Consider the following 14708-nt stretch of genomic DNA (forward strand, 5'->3'; position numbering starts at 1 on the left):
TGATCCAAGTTGTGGGTGCAGCAGACCTGCAGCATTTCATACGTGCTGAGCTGACTAAGGAAGCATAGATATGTCAATCTAAGATGAACTGGGCAGAATTTTCAAAAACCGCGGAAACCATAGCTGCGCTTACTCCTTTTACCCTGGCGCCACAACAGAGGGCTGTGACCCCGGTGGCTCCTTACATGGAGCTAGCCATCCTGAGTGGAGAGAGCATAGATACCGCTGGCTCGGGCCTTTCTGATGTATCGTGTCCTCCACTGTCAACTGTAGAGGCCCCAATCTGGGGGTCTTTAGCACTTTCCACATATAGTGATCGTGAGCCAGACCCTGCTCTTCGGGCTGCATTTCAAGCTTGGCGTGCCCAGGCAAAGATGAGGAGATTGATCCTAAAACCGTATAGACGCATTGTCCGGCGATGGCACCGTCTAACAGAAGAGTCTAAGCGAGGAGAAGTCGCTTGGTCATTTTATCGACAAGCACTTTTGCAGAAGGCCTTCAATTCTCTTTTGTATCGAGTTACCACTTGCACCCATCTCACCGCACGACTGGGGTTTAAAACTCTGAGGGATATTGCTACCATAAGGAAACACGAACGCGATGTGGCTGACGAATACTACTGTGCCCGTCTTTGTGCCAAGACTTTACGCGGCCTTTTTCAATCAATTACAAAGCGCTGCCGGATCTTTCTCCAAATCCAGAGGGCTCGCGAACTGCGTCTTCTCTCTCATACGTTTAGGCACATGCGAGTCGAGGCGTCTCTCATTGCATTAGCATTTCGCATTTATCGACGCATAACACTACATAAAGTTGTTTCCATTTGGCGACGTATGCTGCGTATTCATGTGGTAGAACAGCGCGTTAACCAGGTGATCTTACGTCACTGCTTCATTAGGTGGCGGCACCGATACAGACGCAGTCTTGCGCTCTTGCGTGATATGTATGTCCGCCAGGGGTATGACGAAGATCTGGCGCTTACTCTGGCGATTGCTTCAGAGAACGTCTGCCTCTTGCTCCGCGCTTTCTATAGTTGGCTGAAAAGAACAAGACATAAGTTACATCAGAAAATGTTGCAATCCGTCATTAATGCATTTCAGCGACAGCATCTTTTGCGGTCTGCCCTATGCAGTATAACGGAGCGTTACAAAACGATACTGGCGAGACGCCAGGCTATTTCTTCGTGTCTGCAGTCTATTGATCGTCGAACTTTGATCCTTACCCTCAGAAGATGGAAGGGCAACGCGCAAAGTGCTAAGATTGCCCGTATTTCTTCCAATATGGTCGCACGCGAGCATAACCTCCTAGTACAGGAACAGGCTTTCTGTGCCTGGAGAGTTGCTTGGAATATGCATCGTACAGCAAGAGCAAGATATGGTCCACTTGCATCTTCTCTGAATAGGATTCTTGTGCGTTATATATTTCACGAGTTGCAACAGAAGTACGAGGAGAACCGCTGCCGATTGGAGCGGGCAACTGAATTCCACGAAATACTGGTGAAACAATCGCTACATAAAGTGTTTAGTGCCTGGTATGTACGTTTTCTAGAACAAGAAAACACCGTGCAATTTCTCAGCTCTATTGTACACACGCTGGCAGACAGAGCCTATGATGTCTGTCACACGCGGGTACTTCGTCCTGGGAAGTGGTTTCTCGATACTCCTTCTTATAGACTTCTACGGAAGGCTTGGGATGCTTCCTGGTGGAAGTACAAAAAGCGTTCTGCTTATAGAGCAGTTCTCTTGCAAGCAGACAAGGATTATAACAATAAAGCTCTTGTGCGCACATTCTCTACATGGAGAATTGAGACAAAAGTATCTATTCTTTTGGCAATCTGGTACCCCAGGATACTTAGTGGCACCTTCACAGCTTGGCGCCTGGCTGCAGAAGGAAGTCGAGCGATTGCCCTTATGGAGTCCCAAGCCAGAATGAAGCATGAATACTCTTTGATGCATTGGACTTTCTGCTACTGGAAGCACATACGCAAGGTCTTGTCCACAGAGCGCCAGCTAGAGCAGACAATCTACTATAGAAGAGCCACACACATCCTCATATTATCGTTTAGAAGCTGGCACGCTGCGTATCTTCAAGACGTATATCTTAGAGCCAAAGAGCAGGAAGTGGCAGCCTCATGGTCCCGAACATCCCTTGCTATTGCACTGCGCAGCATATGCGCGGCGTACCTTTCACGCTTACGCTTCAGGGCAAACAGGAGGAGAAACGTGTTCACTGAGACGCTCGAAGGAATAACCGCCAGCCTTTCTTCCATCTGCATCGGCCGTTTGCTACTGGACATCCGCACGGAGCACATGAGAATGTTGGTCCATATCTCACCTTTAAGGGTCGGGCAAATAGTCAAGAGCCCAGTCGCTGCTGTGGTGTGTGATCAAGGGTCTTCCCTACGTAGCTCACCCGAGCGTTCGCACTGGGAAATATTACGGGGACATAGAGAGAAGTACAGGTCAACGTATGAAGAAGATAGCGTTGGGATCATCCCACACAAAGTCCAGGACTGCGGGGCTCGGCAGCTCATTGATATCCTTGACAACAAGATAGCAGCACTCGGTCATCGTCTGGCAGGATGTAGCCCATAGTTCGTCATCTTATCTCCTTGTACGTCATATCCTTGATGTGTTCGAGGGCGAAGTTGAGAATCAGGTCGACGGGAGATTCGTCAAACAGCCCTCTACTGATCACGGTTGTGACTCCCCTGTTGCAGCACCTGGCGTACCCATCTGTGGATCGGATCATGGCTTCTTCCTGAGGACTGGCAACCAGTATGGTTGGCCCCGTCAGCAAGGATCTGTCAAGCAGGTCTGCCAACACGCTGCTCGTCCGGTCGTTGACTAGGAAGACGAATATCTGAGAAGCGGAGAGCTTTTGCTTCATGTACTCGCTGATGGGCTTGTCCGTAGCGGCCGCGAAGAAGTGGAACCTGTATGCATTCACATCCCTGATGACCGTGTGGAACGAGTAGCCCAGATGCTCCGACTCCCCCGCTACAGAACCAGGGAAGGCCGTCTCTAGCTGGGCCGAATCACCGAAAAGGGAGACTTTCACGTCTGCAATAACAGGGCGGCTCATAGAGCTTTTTAATTAGGTTGACTCGCCCGCATCGGCTCGCAACCATCAGCCCTGTGAATACATTTACTTTCTAAAGTCCCAGCAGTCCCCGTTGTTTGAAAGCTGGCCGCTCTTAGTGAAGATACTGGTGGTGCTATCCACGGGGTCGTAGACACGGCTCACAGACATCTCCGTCGCCGTGCAATCTGATATCATGGGGAAGAGCTCGCTATCGGTCAATGACACCACACTCATGCTAACCTCGATCATCGTCTCCTTGTAGTCCTTCGAGCGCATGAACTCCATACTATAGAGGTACCTGAACGTGACGTTCTGGCATATTCCACCGAAGAAGAGCCCGGCCCAGATGAGGTACTGGCAGAAGAAGATGGCTCCGAACGTCTCCAAGAGCCCCGTCCCCAGCGTCAGGCTCCTAATGCTCTCGGGGACCACCTCTAATACGTAGGGAGTCGCCAAGCCCTTGGGCCCTGCCAGGATGTCCAGGAGCCTATTGAGCTGGACGTCGAGCGGCTCTATCACGTGCTTGTTGACGGTACTTCCAAGCTCCATCAAAAGCGTGTCGTACATATGCTGAGAAAACCGCGGGTACAATCCTCCGGACAGGTTCTTCGAAACCATGTTTGCTTCGATGATATCTAAGAGGATGGACAAAGGGGAGACTACAGCGTTGAGCAGCTCTGTGTATGCATCTATGAAGCTGACCTCATCGGTTGAAAAGCTACTCCAATCTTTAAACACATCCACAAACCGCTCATAGACCCTTGTTGTGTCTAGCACCACATCTAGTGCCCCGCTGGAGCCATCGTTCGGATTGCTCGCAGCATTCCAGCCAATCGTCTGGAAGCCCTTTTCCTGAAGCGCATACACGAGGTCTCGCACGGCTGCGTATGTGTTGGAGACGCAAATGGAGGTCTGTTCTACGGTGTCACCTGGGCGGATCTTCGTGCACAGGTTTCCAACGAGGTCTGGGTATGGAGACCCGTGGACGATGGAGGACAGGCTAGTGGAGATGCTTGGACACGAAGTCTTGAGGTTGGTTAGTTCGGCTCTTATCTTCTGCATTGTGCTCTTAATACTGCCCTGTGAACACAGATTCTTATCGACGGGGTTATCGGCAAGGAAGGTCACCGAGGGGCACTTTGTCATAGCGACCAAAGTATCCAGAAAGTGAATCATGGAAAGGCACTCTGCGACTATCCCCTTCTGGCCCCTAACGGCTTTGGCACTGGCTTCGAGGGACAGGGCGCTATAGTTCGCGCTGGAGGAAATGCCTCTGATATAGGCCTCAACCTGCGCTGTGACATTCATGGCAGCCAGAGCAGATGCATCAACATCTCCGTACAAAGCTGTGCGCTTTTCTGTACTGGAGTATGTGTCGTTATATAGCTTGTGCCCTGCAGAGAAGTCCCCGAACAGGACGGCGTTCGAGAGCTCGCCACTGAGGAACGCGTTCCTAATCCCGCTAAGAAACGGATCAATGTCCGGAACAATGAAGGTCTCGAGGTACTGTGAGAGGCTGGAGCGGGGGTTGATAGCTTCGGGTAGCACCGCGGGCAGCAGTCCTTGGAGCCCGCCCAAAAGATCCGGCAAGCCGAGGATATCGAGGATCCCTCCACCCTTCTTGTTGTAATAGAGGAGGTCTTTGATGGACATGCGAGTTGTATCCACCCTCGTGGAAAGGCTCAGAGAGGCCATGCTGTCGTCAGGTTCGGCAGGAATCCCAAACATGCTCGGCAGGTTTCCGACGGCAACGGTAGCTGTCACGTTGGCGAGGCTCTTACGGAGAGCATCGTATGTGGTGTAATCCAGCACGGCGGACGACGGGGCTGTGTAGGCTAGGTCGGGGTGCCCCGTGTGCCGGAGCACAAAGGATCCCAGGTCCAGCTGGACCGGCGCAGGGTCTCCTATGACTCCGTTGTCTTTGAGGAGTTGGAGGACGGTGTCGTAGTTGTTGCGCAGAAGCTTGTCTGGGTTGGTGAGGAGCCCCGAATAGTACTCCAGAGCGAACTTCTGCAGAACCACCGCGACGATCCCGAACAGCATCAGGAAAAGCGACACCCAGCAAACAACGCACCCGTTGCAGCACAAAGAGCAGCCAGCGCACCTCGTCTTGAAGCGCGCAGCGCCCACGATCCCGCAAATGAACGTCCCGATTGGGACGAGGAGAAGAGCCAGGGCGAGCAAGAAAGGGGCCATCGATATCAGAACGTAATTGCGGCCAGCAGGCGGAATCGTTGCCGGATCAAACCCAGAGAGCTTGCAATTCTTCAACGAGTCCAACGCACCGCCTTCTACAGGCAGGTCTGTTATGTAACCGGGGCAGGCCCCGTTGTTTATGAAGGCGTCGAACAGAGCACGCGCAGTCATCTGCTCCTTGTGGTCGTGGAGTTGCAGCACGTAGTTGATGTACTTGGAGAAGCTGGAGACCTGTGTCAGGGCATCGGTTGCGAGCTTAGGCAGGTTCAGCTGGTCGCTGATAGATCTGGCGAGCTCTTCGTCTGTTGGTCCTCCCTCGGCCCGCGTGGCAGACGCACACCACGATAGCTTGCCCTTAAGTGCCGGCTTGCCACACGCCCTCCGGACTATGTCCCCCACGGTTTGCGTCTTCGTGCTGAGTACTTCAAGCAAGTCAACGAGTAGTTGTGTGTCATCCTTACTCTGCTGTTTGCCAGACGCCTTCGGCCTTAACGAGTCTATAACGAACTTTATCACTATTTCGGGGTTGTTGTTGACCGGGACATTCAGATCTGCTCTGTCAATAGGTGAATCGGAGGCAGCAGCAACACTGGACTTTGTTGTGCAATAATTATTTCCTGAGTTATCCTTAAAGACCTGCTTGCACACCTTTTCAATGATAGTTTGCCAATTTCCTTGACCTGGTGGTTGCTGCTTATCTAGCGACTTCGCTATCCCGTTGGTGATAGAATTGGCCGCAAAGACAGCCCCGCCAATAAGAGACTTCTTGTTGATGTTCTTGTAGCTGGCCTCGGAGATTGCCGTGTCATCGGGTGGAGACGGAGGTTGCGTTGATCGTATAGAGAAGTTGCCATAATTTTGCTTGCCTTCTAAACTCTTCTTTACTGATTCTTGCGTCTTTGTGTTCAACAATAAATCTAAGTTTTTCTGTATGTTATCTGAGAAATCTGTGATAGCACTCAACGAGGGTAGGGACGCAGGCGGCAGAAGGATGGTGCTGACCCCCTCTGCCAGCGAGGAATTCTGCGACAAGACATCAGAGACCACCCTCAGCGTGCAGCTCTTGGAAATCGCGCTTATGTACTCGCTGACCTCGTCTGCTGTTTTATTCAAGATATTGGAGATTGGGGAAATGGAACTATTATCTGAGCTCGAGATGAGCGCGTTTATAAGACTGTCTGAGGTGCTAATGGTGTCCGAAGCCAGATCGTAGACGCGATCGGTCGTTCGAGCCACGACCCGGAACATGTTGTCCATGCCAATGAAGGGCTGGGAGACGGCGACGAACATCCCGATGCATCCGCAGAGGCCGATGACGTTGGCAGCGAGGCCCGTGTAGAAGCAGCAGCAGCGGTACTTGCTGGATGTCTGCTCCATCTCCAGCTTCCGGTGGCAGCATCTGCGACAGCACTGGCTACACCGGCAGGGGGCTATGCAGACGAGCGCAATGTTGAAGCAGAGCCCGAGGACAAAGGGAAGAACAAGCAGGACGCCCATGGCAACCAGGAGCGGAAGATACGGCTTGAGGGCAGCCATGACATCCACTCCCCCGCCCTGGTGCATGAACAGGTTGGCCGTATCTATGATTGTTTCCGGCGGCACCCTCGGGAAGAACGCCGTACTAAAGGCCGTGACCCCCATCAATTATTATTTGTACTAATTGTCATGCATCATAAGTACGTTTTTCAGAACAGTGCGCCATTCTCCTCCTGGCACACTAGGTACCCTCTGCCGCCTTTTGCCGCCTCAACGCGGATTGCCTGTCTCAATAATTTGTAGACACTTGTCCGACAATTCGCCGTCTTACCTCTTCTCTTACCGGGGCCAGGGGTCGACGAGGTTCCTAAAGTTATACACAAAATCTCGAATTCGTCGATTTCAGATTTAGATTTAAAGCTGCTGAAAATAAATTCACTCGTCGGAGGCTGTCTCGCACTGCTTCTTGTAGTCCAGGGTCCACTTGATGTAGATGATCATGGACACCAGGCCAGAGACGGCGTCCCCGACCGCGGGCGAGATGAAGATGCCGTGCACGGGGTCGACCTGGCTCTTGGTCGCCTTGACGATGAGCGGCAGGACGAAGATGCACACGATGGTGACGGCTGCTCGCGTAAGCTGCAGTATCGTGCTGAGGACGGTCTTCCGCTTCATCTGCGACACAGAGACGGTGATGCTCACGAACAGCTGGAGAGGAAGCCCGGCCAGCCCGAGCCGCACGGCCAAGGCGGAAATGGCCCGCTCCGTCTCTCCGTCGCCCGCAAAGAGATACATAAGAGGGTAGGCCAGGCCCTCGCAGAGCCCCCAGACGGCCAGGGTCATGACCACGCCGATCAGGCTAGTGTAAACGAGGACAAGGTAGACTCGGTCCAGTTTCTTGGCCCCCAGGTTATAACCGAGGATGGGTGTCAGGGCCTGGACAAGACCTATAATGGGCATAGAAACTAGGGTGGTTACCCTTGTCACTATCCCTACAGCGCTGCGATTGATTTCTTGGTTGGCCTGGGAAATAATTGTAGTATAGTAAGCTGCCAAGAGAGAACACACAGAGCTCGAAACACCGTTGATGTAAAAGGGGAAGCTGATCGCAAGGAATCTATAGATGATCATTCCTAGTGAAGATCGCTTAGCAGCCGGCTGAGGGTTGTCGGCAACTGTAGTATGTGGCGGGCACGACGGTTCCCCTGCAATTGTCTCAAAGCTCATCCCATCCTGCATGTCCGCATGAACCATCTCTATTGTACTTTTCACATTTTCTAGCTCAACGGCTTCTGTGGACGTCTCAGAAGACGACTGGAGCTGTCGTTCGTCGTGGTCTCTCAGCTCGTCTACATTGTATCGCAGAAGTCCGAACTTACACCGGAGAACGCCCCCTTTGATTAAATCAAAGATGTTTAACACCATCCAAATAGAGACTATGAGGAGGCTGATGCAAGTGGACGCCGATGCCGCGTAGTACTCCATTTTCGGGACACAGTAAAAGAAGATCGCATCAAGGACGATGTTCAGAACAGCTCCAAGCAGTTGCCGCCACATAGAAAGATTTGCCCTGTTCTCTGCACGCAGGATAGGGCCCATTGAATTAGAAAACATGTATGTGATGGTATATCCAGGAATAGCAACAACACCATACTGCTGCGCGTACCTAAAGACGTTGTTCGTGGCGTTAAACATAGAAAGAATGTTGGGTAGAAGAGGCAAGAGGATAAGCATTGCAAGCCCCCAGTAGATTAGCCCCATGCATATAAACACTGTCGTATAGTAGTTAGCTATTCTGAACTGCTTCTGGCCTAGTGCCGGAGAGATGTATGTAGAGGCACCATATGCCATAGACAGGCTGGGGAAAAGCAGAGCTATGACATCAATGGGGGCGAACACAGATAGCGCACTTAGGCCGTCTGTGCCAAGAAATTTGGCAATGAAAATTGCATCAACGTTCATGTAAATAGCAGAAATGACCATTGAGAAAATGCACGGTACAGAGAAAGAACAGAGCAGTTTAAAGACGGGCGCTTCACCGAGTCGTTTGACCTTCTCAGTATGAACATTTGACATTTTTTGAATGATAATTATAAATATTTTGTGGGAAACCACACGTTAAACAGAACTTTACCAATCTCTCGCCAAGTATGCCCCGGCCGTCCAGTTGTGACGCAGTAAGTAGTAACGTAGATTGCTGCATTTATCATTTGATCACATAATGGAGTGAAGATTATAGCGAGAAGCTGATGAAGTCAAATCAGGCAACACACAGCATTATTGTAGATTCGAATTTAAATTACTACGCCGAGACAAATCCACTAAGACGGGGTAGGTCAATTTAGAAGGAGTAGTATAGTCGCTCTAGATATCCACTTAGCGCATGACCGATTCTATGAGCTTTATGGCTCCGAGCTGTCAGCCGGGTCAGACCGACCCGCCGAGTGCATCTACGAAGATATCTCCACAGTCTTTGCCGGCCGGTACGTGGAACTTGTGACTGAATTCCCTGACGCGCCGACTGTGTCGGACACGTGCGATGTTACGTGGAGTAACATCTGCAAACGCGCTCCTGTCTACTGCTATCACTGCTTCGCTATGAAAGATATCAAGGCCCAGCAGTCAAAGCCCAAGTCTAACGCCAAGTCCAGACAAACAGGCGAGCACGGAGCAGCTAGCGGGTCTCCTGCGGGGAATACTCTATCTGAGAAGAGCAGTGTCAAGAAGAAGAAGAAGACTCCTCAGGCTTCCCCAGGCAAAGGATCCGTCACCGTGGAATTTGCTACTCCGTCGGATGGCAGGAGAGGTAACAAGAAAAACGGGAAGCCGGAAAGCGACGAAAGTGGCCAGAAGGATGGCGGCTCATCGCGTAGGAGGAAGGGCAGCAGCCCATCGCTGCCGATTTCCAAGAGGTTCGAGTCTGACGAGGAGGCCAGGGAATTTGCAAAGACCCTCAGTTGGGAGAGGTGCATGGTGATAGAGAAGAACAGCAGCCTCGATCTTGCAGAGCTGCACCTGATGTGCACAAACAATGGCAGCTACTTGAGCTACGTCTCCGACAACTACATCTTCTACGGCTTTCCCAGGTCACAAGAGGTGAACATAGATATCTACAGGCGCTCCATGTCCGACACAAACATGTTTCTTGTCTAGCCACGCGTAGGCCCCTGTGGGAGGCCTCCGTGTGCATTGTAAAATCACTATCTTTTTCTGATTGCATCCTGGTGTTCTGGAAGATGTCTGCAGACAGCTCGGGCGCAAGGATCGCGCTATTCACGGATACACACCTCGGGTTCACTGCCCCGTCTGCACGCCCCTGCAATGCCCACGAAAACTACCTGCTTCTTGAGGAGTGCCTCTGTCTGGCCCGCAAGCTGGGCGCGCATGCTATCCTGCACGCCGGAGACTTCTTCAACCAGAACAGGCTGTCCAGCAAGAAGGTCATCAAGGCAATCTGTGCACTGAGACGATACGGGGTCTCGTCCTTTGCAGGCCACAGCGACGGCGACTCGATACCCATGGCCCTCATCTACGGCAACCACGACAACAACGATAAGATTTTGGGCCTCCTGGAGGCGGCCGGGGCGGTGAGTCTCCTGGGGCACACTCAGGCCGGCAAAAGCCTTACGCTCCATCCTTTCTGCCGGGTAGTTGGCGGTGTAGAGCTCGTCGTGTACGGACTGGATTACCACAAAGCGTGGCAGAGGGATGTGGCACCCGAGATTTCCTTTGCCCCGGCCGCTCGCTCAGCTCTGAAGGACGAAGCGGTGGGGAGAGGCGCTAAAGGAGGACGCAGGCACGCACGATACACCTTCCTGGTTCTTCACCAAGACTATTCAGACCAGGTTGGAAGAGACAAGATCAGCCTTTCATTCGTCGACCAGTGGAATCATACGCATGCCCCGGAAGAGCGCATAGACTTTGTGTACATAGGGCACGAGCACGACGAGACGCCTCCTCGCGACGGGGAGACGTTCACGCTTCTCATGCCCGGCTCTCCGCATAGACAAAGCAGGAAGAGAAGCCTTCCCGACTTATACTTGCTGTCTCTGCCTCTATAGTGGAAATGGCTGGCTGGCTCACGATTAGGTATTCAGTATGCAATAAACTGGTGTGTAGTTGCGTTGCTATGGGTCTGAATCATCTTAGGCAAAGGATGCTCAATTCTACTTGCTCGTAACTTTTATTTCGGCTCTTGCAAGCAATATTGAGCAAACGAGTAAAGCGCGCCTTTTGCATTATAACTTCAACAAACTCGGTAAATAAAAGTCAAGACATGAGCTGTACAAGCAACCATTTCCGTAAAGACAGGTCAGATATGCGTTGATACCCTTGTTACGTCCAAGTGTTGTGCCTTACATTGTCCGTAATCAGTTCTTAATTCCATCAGTCGATATCTCAGAAATTTGACTTTAAAAATTTGACTTTGTCTCTAAATGGCCAGCAGCGGCCCTGGTGATTCATCATGCTCTATAAATCAAGTGAGCGATTCTTCCACCGATGTTAACAGTCATGAATATTGCAGCAAGGAGCAGTCTACAATATCCTGTCTGTCGCCGCTTAGCTCTAATCATGTCAAGGATGAATCGTCCAAGCAAACGCCGCTTTTTGACGCGCTTGGTGAGGAGTCCCCCAACGGGGGTCAAGAACTTGCGTCACAGCCCCTGGATGTGAATCTGGACCGTACCTCAGACCGGGATGTGGCTGTAAGTGAGATGTACAAGCAGACAAAAACAACTATCTCTCCTGAAAAGCGGGCAGCACTGCAAGTTCTTTATCAGAAGCACGGGTCCCACCAGTCTGTCATATGGTACAGCGCCCAGTCTGAGATACCGAGGTCGATCGTATCGAAGTTTATAACGTTCATGGAGCACGGTCTTGATGTGCGGAATCTTTCATACAGAGCACCATGCAAGGCCAGAATGGCCAAGACGACTAGATTCTCTCCGGTAATGTCGATGAAAGGCTCTAGAACGGAAGTCTTCTCTGTAGCGTCTCCTATCCAACTCAATACAGTCCAGACAAACCTAGGCAGCTCAATTCTTCATACTGACCCGAACAACCTGGTCTTACAAAAGAAGGATGAAATTGTTAAGAAGAATGTAGCAGACACAGAAAAGGCACCAGAGAGTAAGAGAAAGAGAAGAGGTAATGATATCACAAAGGATACTGCAGAGTCCATGGAACGTCCACATAAACAAAGAACCTCGAGACAGCAACAACACCCTAACAAAACTCCCGAAGGATCTGCTTCAGAGATACTCTCTTGCACTCCGATGCGCTGTAAAGTGGAAACGGAACAGCTTCGCAAGAACAGAAGCAACAACCGCGAGATTCTCTCCGCTAGAGTTACATTTCTTCGCATAGAGTTCTCCTCACCTTTGACGCCAAGAATTATTAGTCAGTTGTCGAATCAGGAGGCTAGACGTGCTCAGCTTGACTTCATTGAGAGATACAGAACAGCTCTGGTAGAGGGACGAACTGCCATGTTCATTTCTGCTGATCACTATGATCTATACGTAAGCGGATCAGAGAATTTGATATCTCTTTCCTTACTATCTCTTTTCAGTTCAGACGGAGAGATATTTTGTGAGCTCTTTCTGGATCTGATTGGCAATGAGGTTATCAGCGAGTGGATCACCCACGTTCTCCAGACTCAATTTAGCAACAAGGTGCCACTTATAGTCACCACTCACGAGATCCTCAGTACCCTGCCAAATCACTTTCTTTCTAACTCTCTTTCTATTGCCTATTCAAGCATTCTTGACGTGCTTAGCCCCGTGAAGCACATGATGGAAATTTGGGAGCATCGAGTAAAGTTCTATAGTCTTCTGAACACGAACCAGACCGTGGAGGAGTTGCTGGAGCAGCTTTCAACAGAGTTCTTAACACTTCCCAAGACAAGTCTCCTGGGAAAGCTAGCAGAGATACGAGAACGCGTGTGGTGGGAAGTCTATAGCTCAACTTGGTCTGAGACCTCTAGGCCAAAAACTGAATCTAGTGCATCGGAAGTTCTAGCTCAATGAGCTCGTCTCTACGCAACAGAGCAGCAAGACCCCAAGCTGAACACTCCTCCCAGCACAAAGAGGCAGTCAGATCATTTCATGAATGGATCTTGGAGCACTTAAAAACGGACACCTTGCAGAAAGCTAAGGTAGCAATATTAGCCGCGGAATCCGAAAAAACTTTCTTAAGCAACGAACTGGATGCGCAGAGGAAGGTAGTGAAGGGATTGACTGCGCAAAACTCCCAGATGAGTGCCCAGCTTCTCAAACTGAGCTCTCTACTGACTCGCAAAGGAGAGCTCCGCAATACAGAAGAAGCTATTCCTCGATTAGAAGAGTGCCCTAGACCAGAATATGAACAGGTACTCTTACTTGTGCTCCAGCAAACCTTCAATTCTTCTCCAGCGACAATTCAGAGAATTTCGCGTATCCATAACCAAGAGCATCGGCTTTCAGAATTAGCGAATACTATAAAGGAAGAAGTGGCGCGGATTGTAGACGCAAACAATGCGCTGCAGGCCCAACTAGATATAGAGTTAAACGCTCATGGCATAATAGTCGAGAAAGACAGAATTATCAACAATCTGGAGCTAAACGTGGAGGACTGTCAAGCGACAATTCAAGCAAAGGATAGAAAAATCCGGGAACTACAGTGCCGAGAACAAGAAGACTCGTTGAAGATTAATACTCTCACACAACACTTTGAAGACTTGCAAAAGAGAAGCTATGGGCTTAGTAACCGTATGGAAACAATGCAAGCATGCAATGAGGGGCTCAAACAAACAGTAGATGATCTACAGAAGAAAATTTCAGAGCTTGAAAAGCAGAACCATCTAGATGCTGGTGCGTCTGAAGAGTTGCTGGCGATATCCACTGGTTTGAACACTTCGCTTTCGTCCAGCAATGTAGGCTTACAGGGTATCAGAGACGATCTAGATAATCTAGCAGCCGAGACCCAGACTTCATTAATCAGACTCGCAAATAATTGTGATCATTCCGTACTAACATCCAAGTTGGTTGGAGAAGAGAAGATGTGCGGCTCGGATTTTTCTGAACTACCAACAATAAGTCCAAGTGATAATGAAGCCCAGCCAATAAGCTTGCTGCAACGAATTTGTGCGTCCATATTAGAGCCAGATGCAACTATCGATAGACTCAGAATCTATGTGACCAACGAAATGCCGACTAGCATTTCCAACGTAGCCCTGACAAGCGGTAGGTCACAGAAAGCTGCACACAGCGCTTCTATAGGAGTCTCCAAGGGGTCTCAATCATCTGTCGATAGAGTAGCAAAGCTGCGTGCCTCCAAGAGCACTCAAACAGATGTGTCCCTGTCACAGGTGTCCAAGATGCTTATAAACGAGAAGAGATTGCGGGACAAAGTAAGTCTTCTTGAGAATCGTCTGAGAGAACGCGAACTAGCTGTGCAGTCTCTGGAGAAAAAGCTTGCTGAATGTACAGAAAGATCAGTCTGGCTAGAGCTCTGGGAAACACGCGTTGCAACCCCGCCGATCTCTTATGTAGCTGATTGTGACCGCGTTGACACTGCGGCAGGCTCTACAACCAGCTACTCTTCTTCAGCAGAGACACAGACAGACCCCTGCTTGAGCCTGGAGGCTCCAGACCCATCCTGGCCCGATTTTCAAGAGAAAATGGACTTGTTTGAAGCAACACTCAATAATCTTTACTTGGCGTTGCAACAACAGAAGGCGAATGCTGGACACGACTTGCGGATAGAGGATCTTGCGACAACAATTCGTACCCAGATTCTCGAGGCGCTTAATGGCACGACGACAGCGTCCGTTTTTACTAACGATCGTAACCTTGATCTGTCAATTATTACTGATGACATTGTTGACTACGATCGTAGCCTGCTTCATCTACAACAAAAGAAATCTGAACAACGACCAGGTAACCGAGGGATCTTCCCCTTCTGGAAATAATCCACTA

At 50.4% G+C, this 14708-nt stretch overlaps 8 protein-coding genes across 8 annotated transcripts; 5 read left to right on the plus strand and 3 right to left on the minus strand.

Moving 5' to 3' along the window:
- Positions 1 to 83: 83 nt before the first annotated feature.
- On the plus strand, positions 84 to 2591 carry GL50803_004819 (uncharacterized protein; the record flags this gene model as incomplete). Its single annotated transcript, XM_038046119.1, has 1 exon — positions 84 to 2591. One exon carries the CDS (start codon positions 84 to 86, stop codon positions 2589 to 2591), a length of 2508 nt encoding a protein of 835 aa, XP_037902061.1.
- Positions 2592 to 2595: 4 nt separating this feature from the next.
- GL50803_004820 (uncharacterized protein) lies at positions 2596 to 3081 on the minus strand (the record flags this gene model as incomplete). Its single annotated transcript, XM_001705365.1, has 1 exon — positions 2596 to 3081. One exon carries the CDS (start codon positions 3079 to 3081, stop codon positions 2596 to 2598), a length of 486 nt encoding a protein of 161 aa, XP_001705417.1.
- A 63-nt stretch (positions 3082 to 3144) lies between these two features.
- Positions 3145 to 6918, minus strand: GL50803_0060774 (uncharacterized protein; the record flags this gene model as incomplete). Its single annotated transcript, XM_038046241.1, has 1 exon — positions 3145 to 6918. The coding sequence occupies one exon, from the start codon at positions 6916 to 6918 to the stop codon at positions 3145 to 3147; it is 3774 nt and encodes a 1257-aa protein (XP_037902062.1).
- Positions 6919 to 7188: 270 nt separating this feature from the next.
- On the minus strand, positions 7189 to 8829 carry GL50803_0033787 (Na+ driven multidrug efflux pump; the record flags this gene model as incomplete). Its single annotated transcript, XM_001705364.1, has 1 exon — positions 7189 to 8829. The coding sequence occupies one exon, from the start codon at positions 8827 to 8829 to the stop codon at positions 7189 to 7191; it is 1641 nt and encodes a 546-aa protein (XP_001705416.1).
- Positions 8830 to 9351: 522 nt separating this feature from the next.
- On the plus strand, positions 9352 to 9906 carry GL50803_0014494 (uncharacterized protein; the record flags this gene model as incomplete). The annotated part of the gene is made up of 1 exon (XM_001705361.1): positions 9352 to 9906. The coding sequence occupies one exon, from the start codon at positions 9352 to 9354 to the stop codon at positions 9904 to 9906; it is 555 nt and encodes a 184-aa protein (XP_001705413.1).
- An 83-nt stretch (positions 9907 to 9989) lies between these two features.
- On the plus strand, positions 9990 to 10814 carry GL50803_0014493 (Mre11; the record flags this gene model as incomplete). Its single annotated transcript, XM_001705357.1, has 1 exon — positions 9990 to 10814. The coding sequence occupies one exon, from the start codon at positions 9990 to 9992 to the stop codon at positions 10812 to 10814; it is 825 nt and encodes a 274-aa protein (XP_001705409.1).
- A 375-nt stretch (positions 10815 to 11189) lies between these two features.
- On the plus strand, positions 11190 to 12779 carry GL50803_007600 (uncharacterized protein; the record flags this gene model as incomplete). Its single annotated transcript, XM_001705356.1, has 1 exon — positions 11190 to 12779. The coding sequence occupies one exon, from the start codon at positions 11190 to 11192 to the stop codon at positions 12777 to 12779; it is 1590 nt and encodes a 529-aa protein (XP_001705408.1).
- Positions 12776 to 14701, plus strand: GL50803_007599 (uncharacterized protein; the record flags this gene model as incomplete). The annotated part of the gene is made up of 1 exon (XM_038046335.1): positions 12776 to 14701. The coding sequence occupies one exon, from the start codon at positions 12776 to 12778 to the stop codon at positions 14699 to 14701; it is 1926 nt and encodes a 641-aa protein (XP_037902063.1).
- Between the last annotated feature and the right edge of the window lie 7 nt (positions 14702 to 14708).

This window comes from Giardia intestinalis, chromosome 4 (genome assembly GCF_000002435.2).
Source record: "Giardia intestinalis strain WB C6 chromosome 4, whole genome shotgun sequence".
In the NCBI taxonomy this organism is placed as follows: Eukaryota; Fornicata; order Diplomonadida; family Hexamitidae; genus Giardia; species Giardia duodenalis.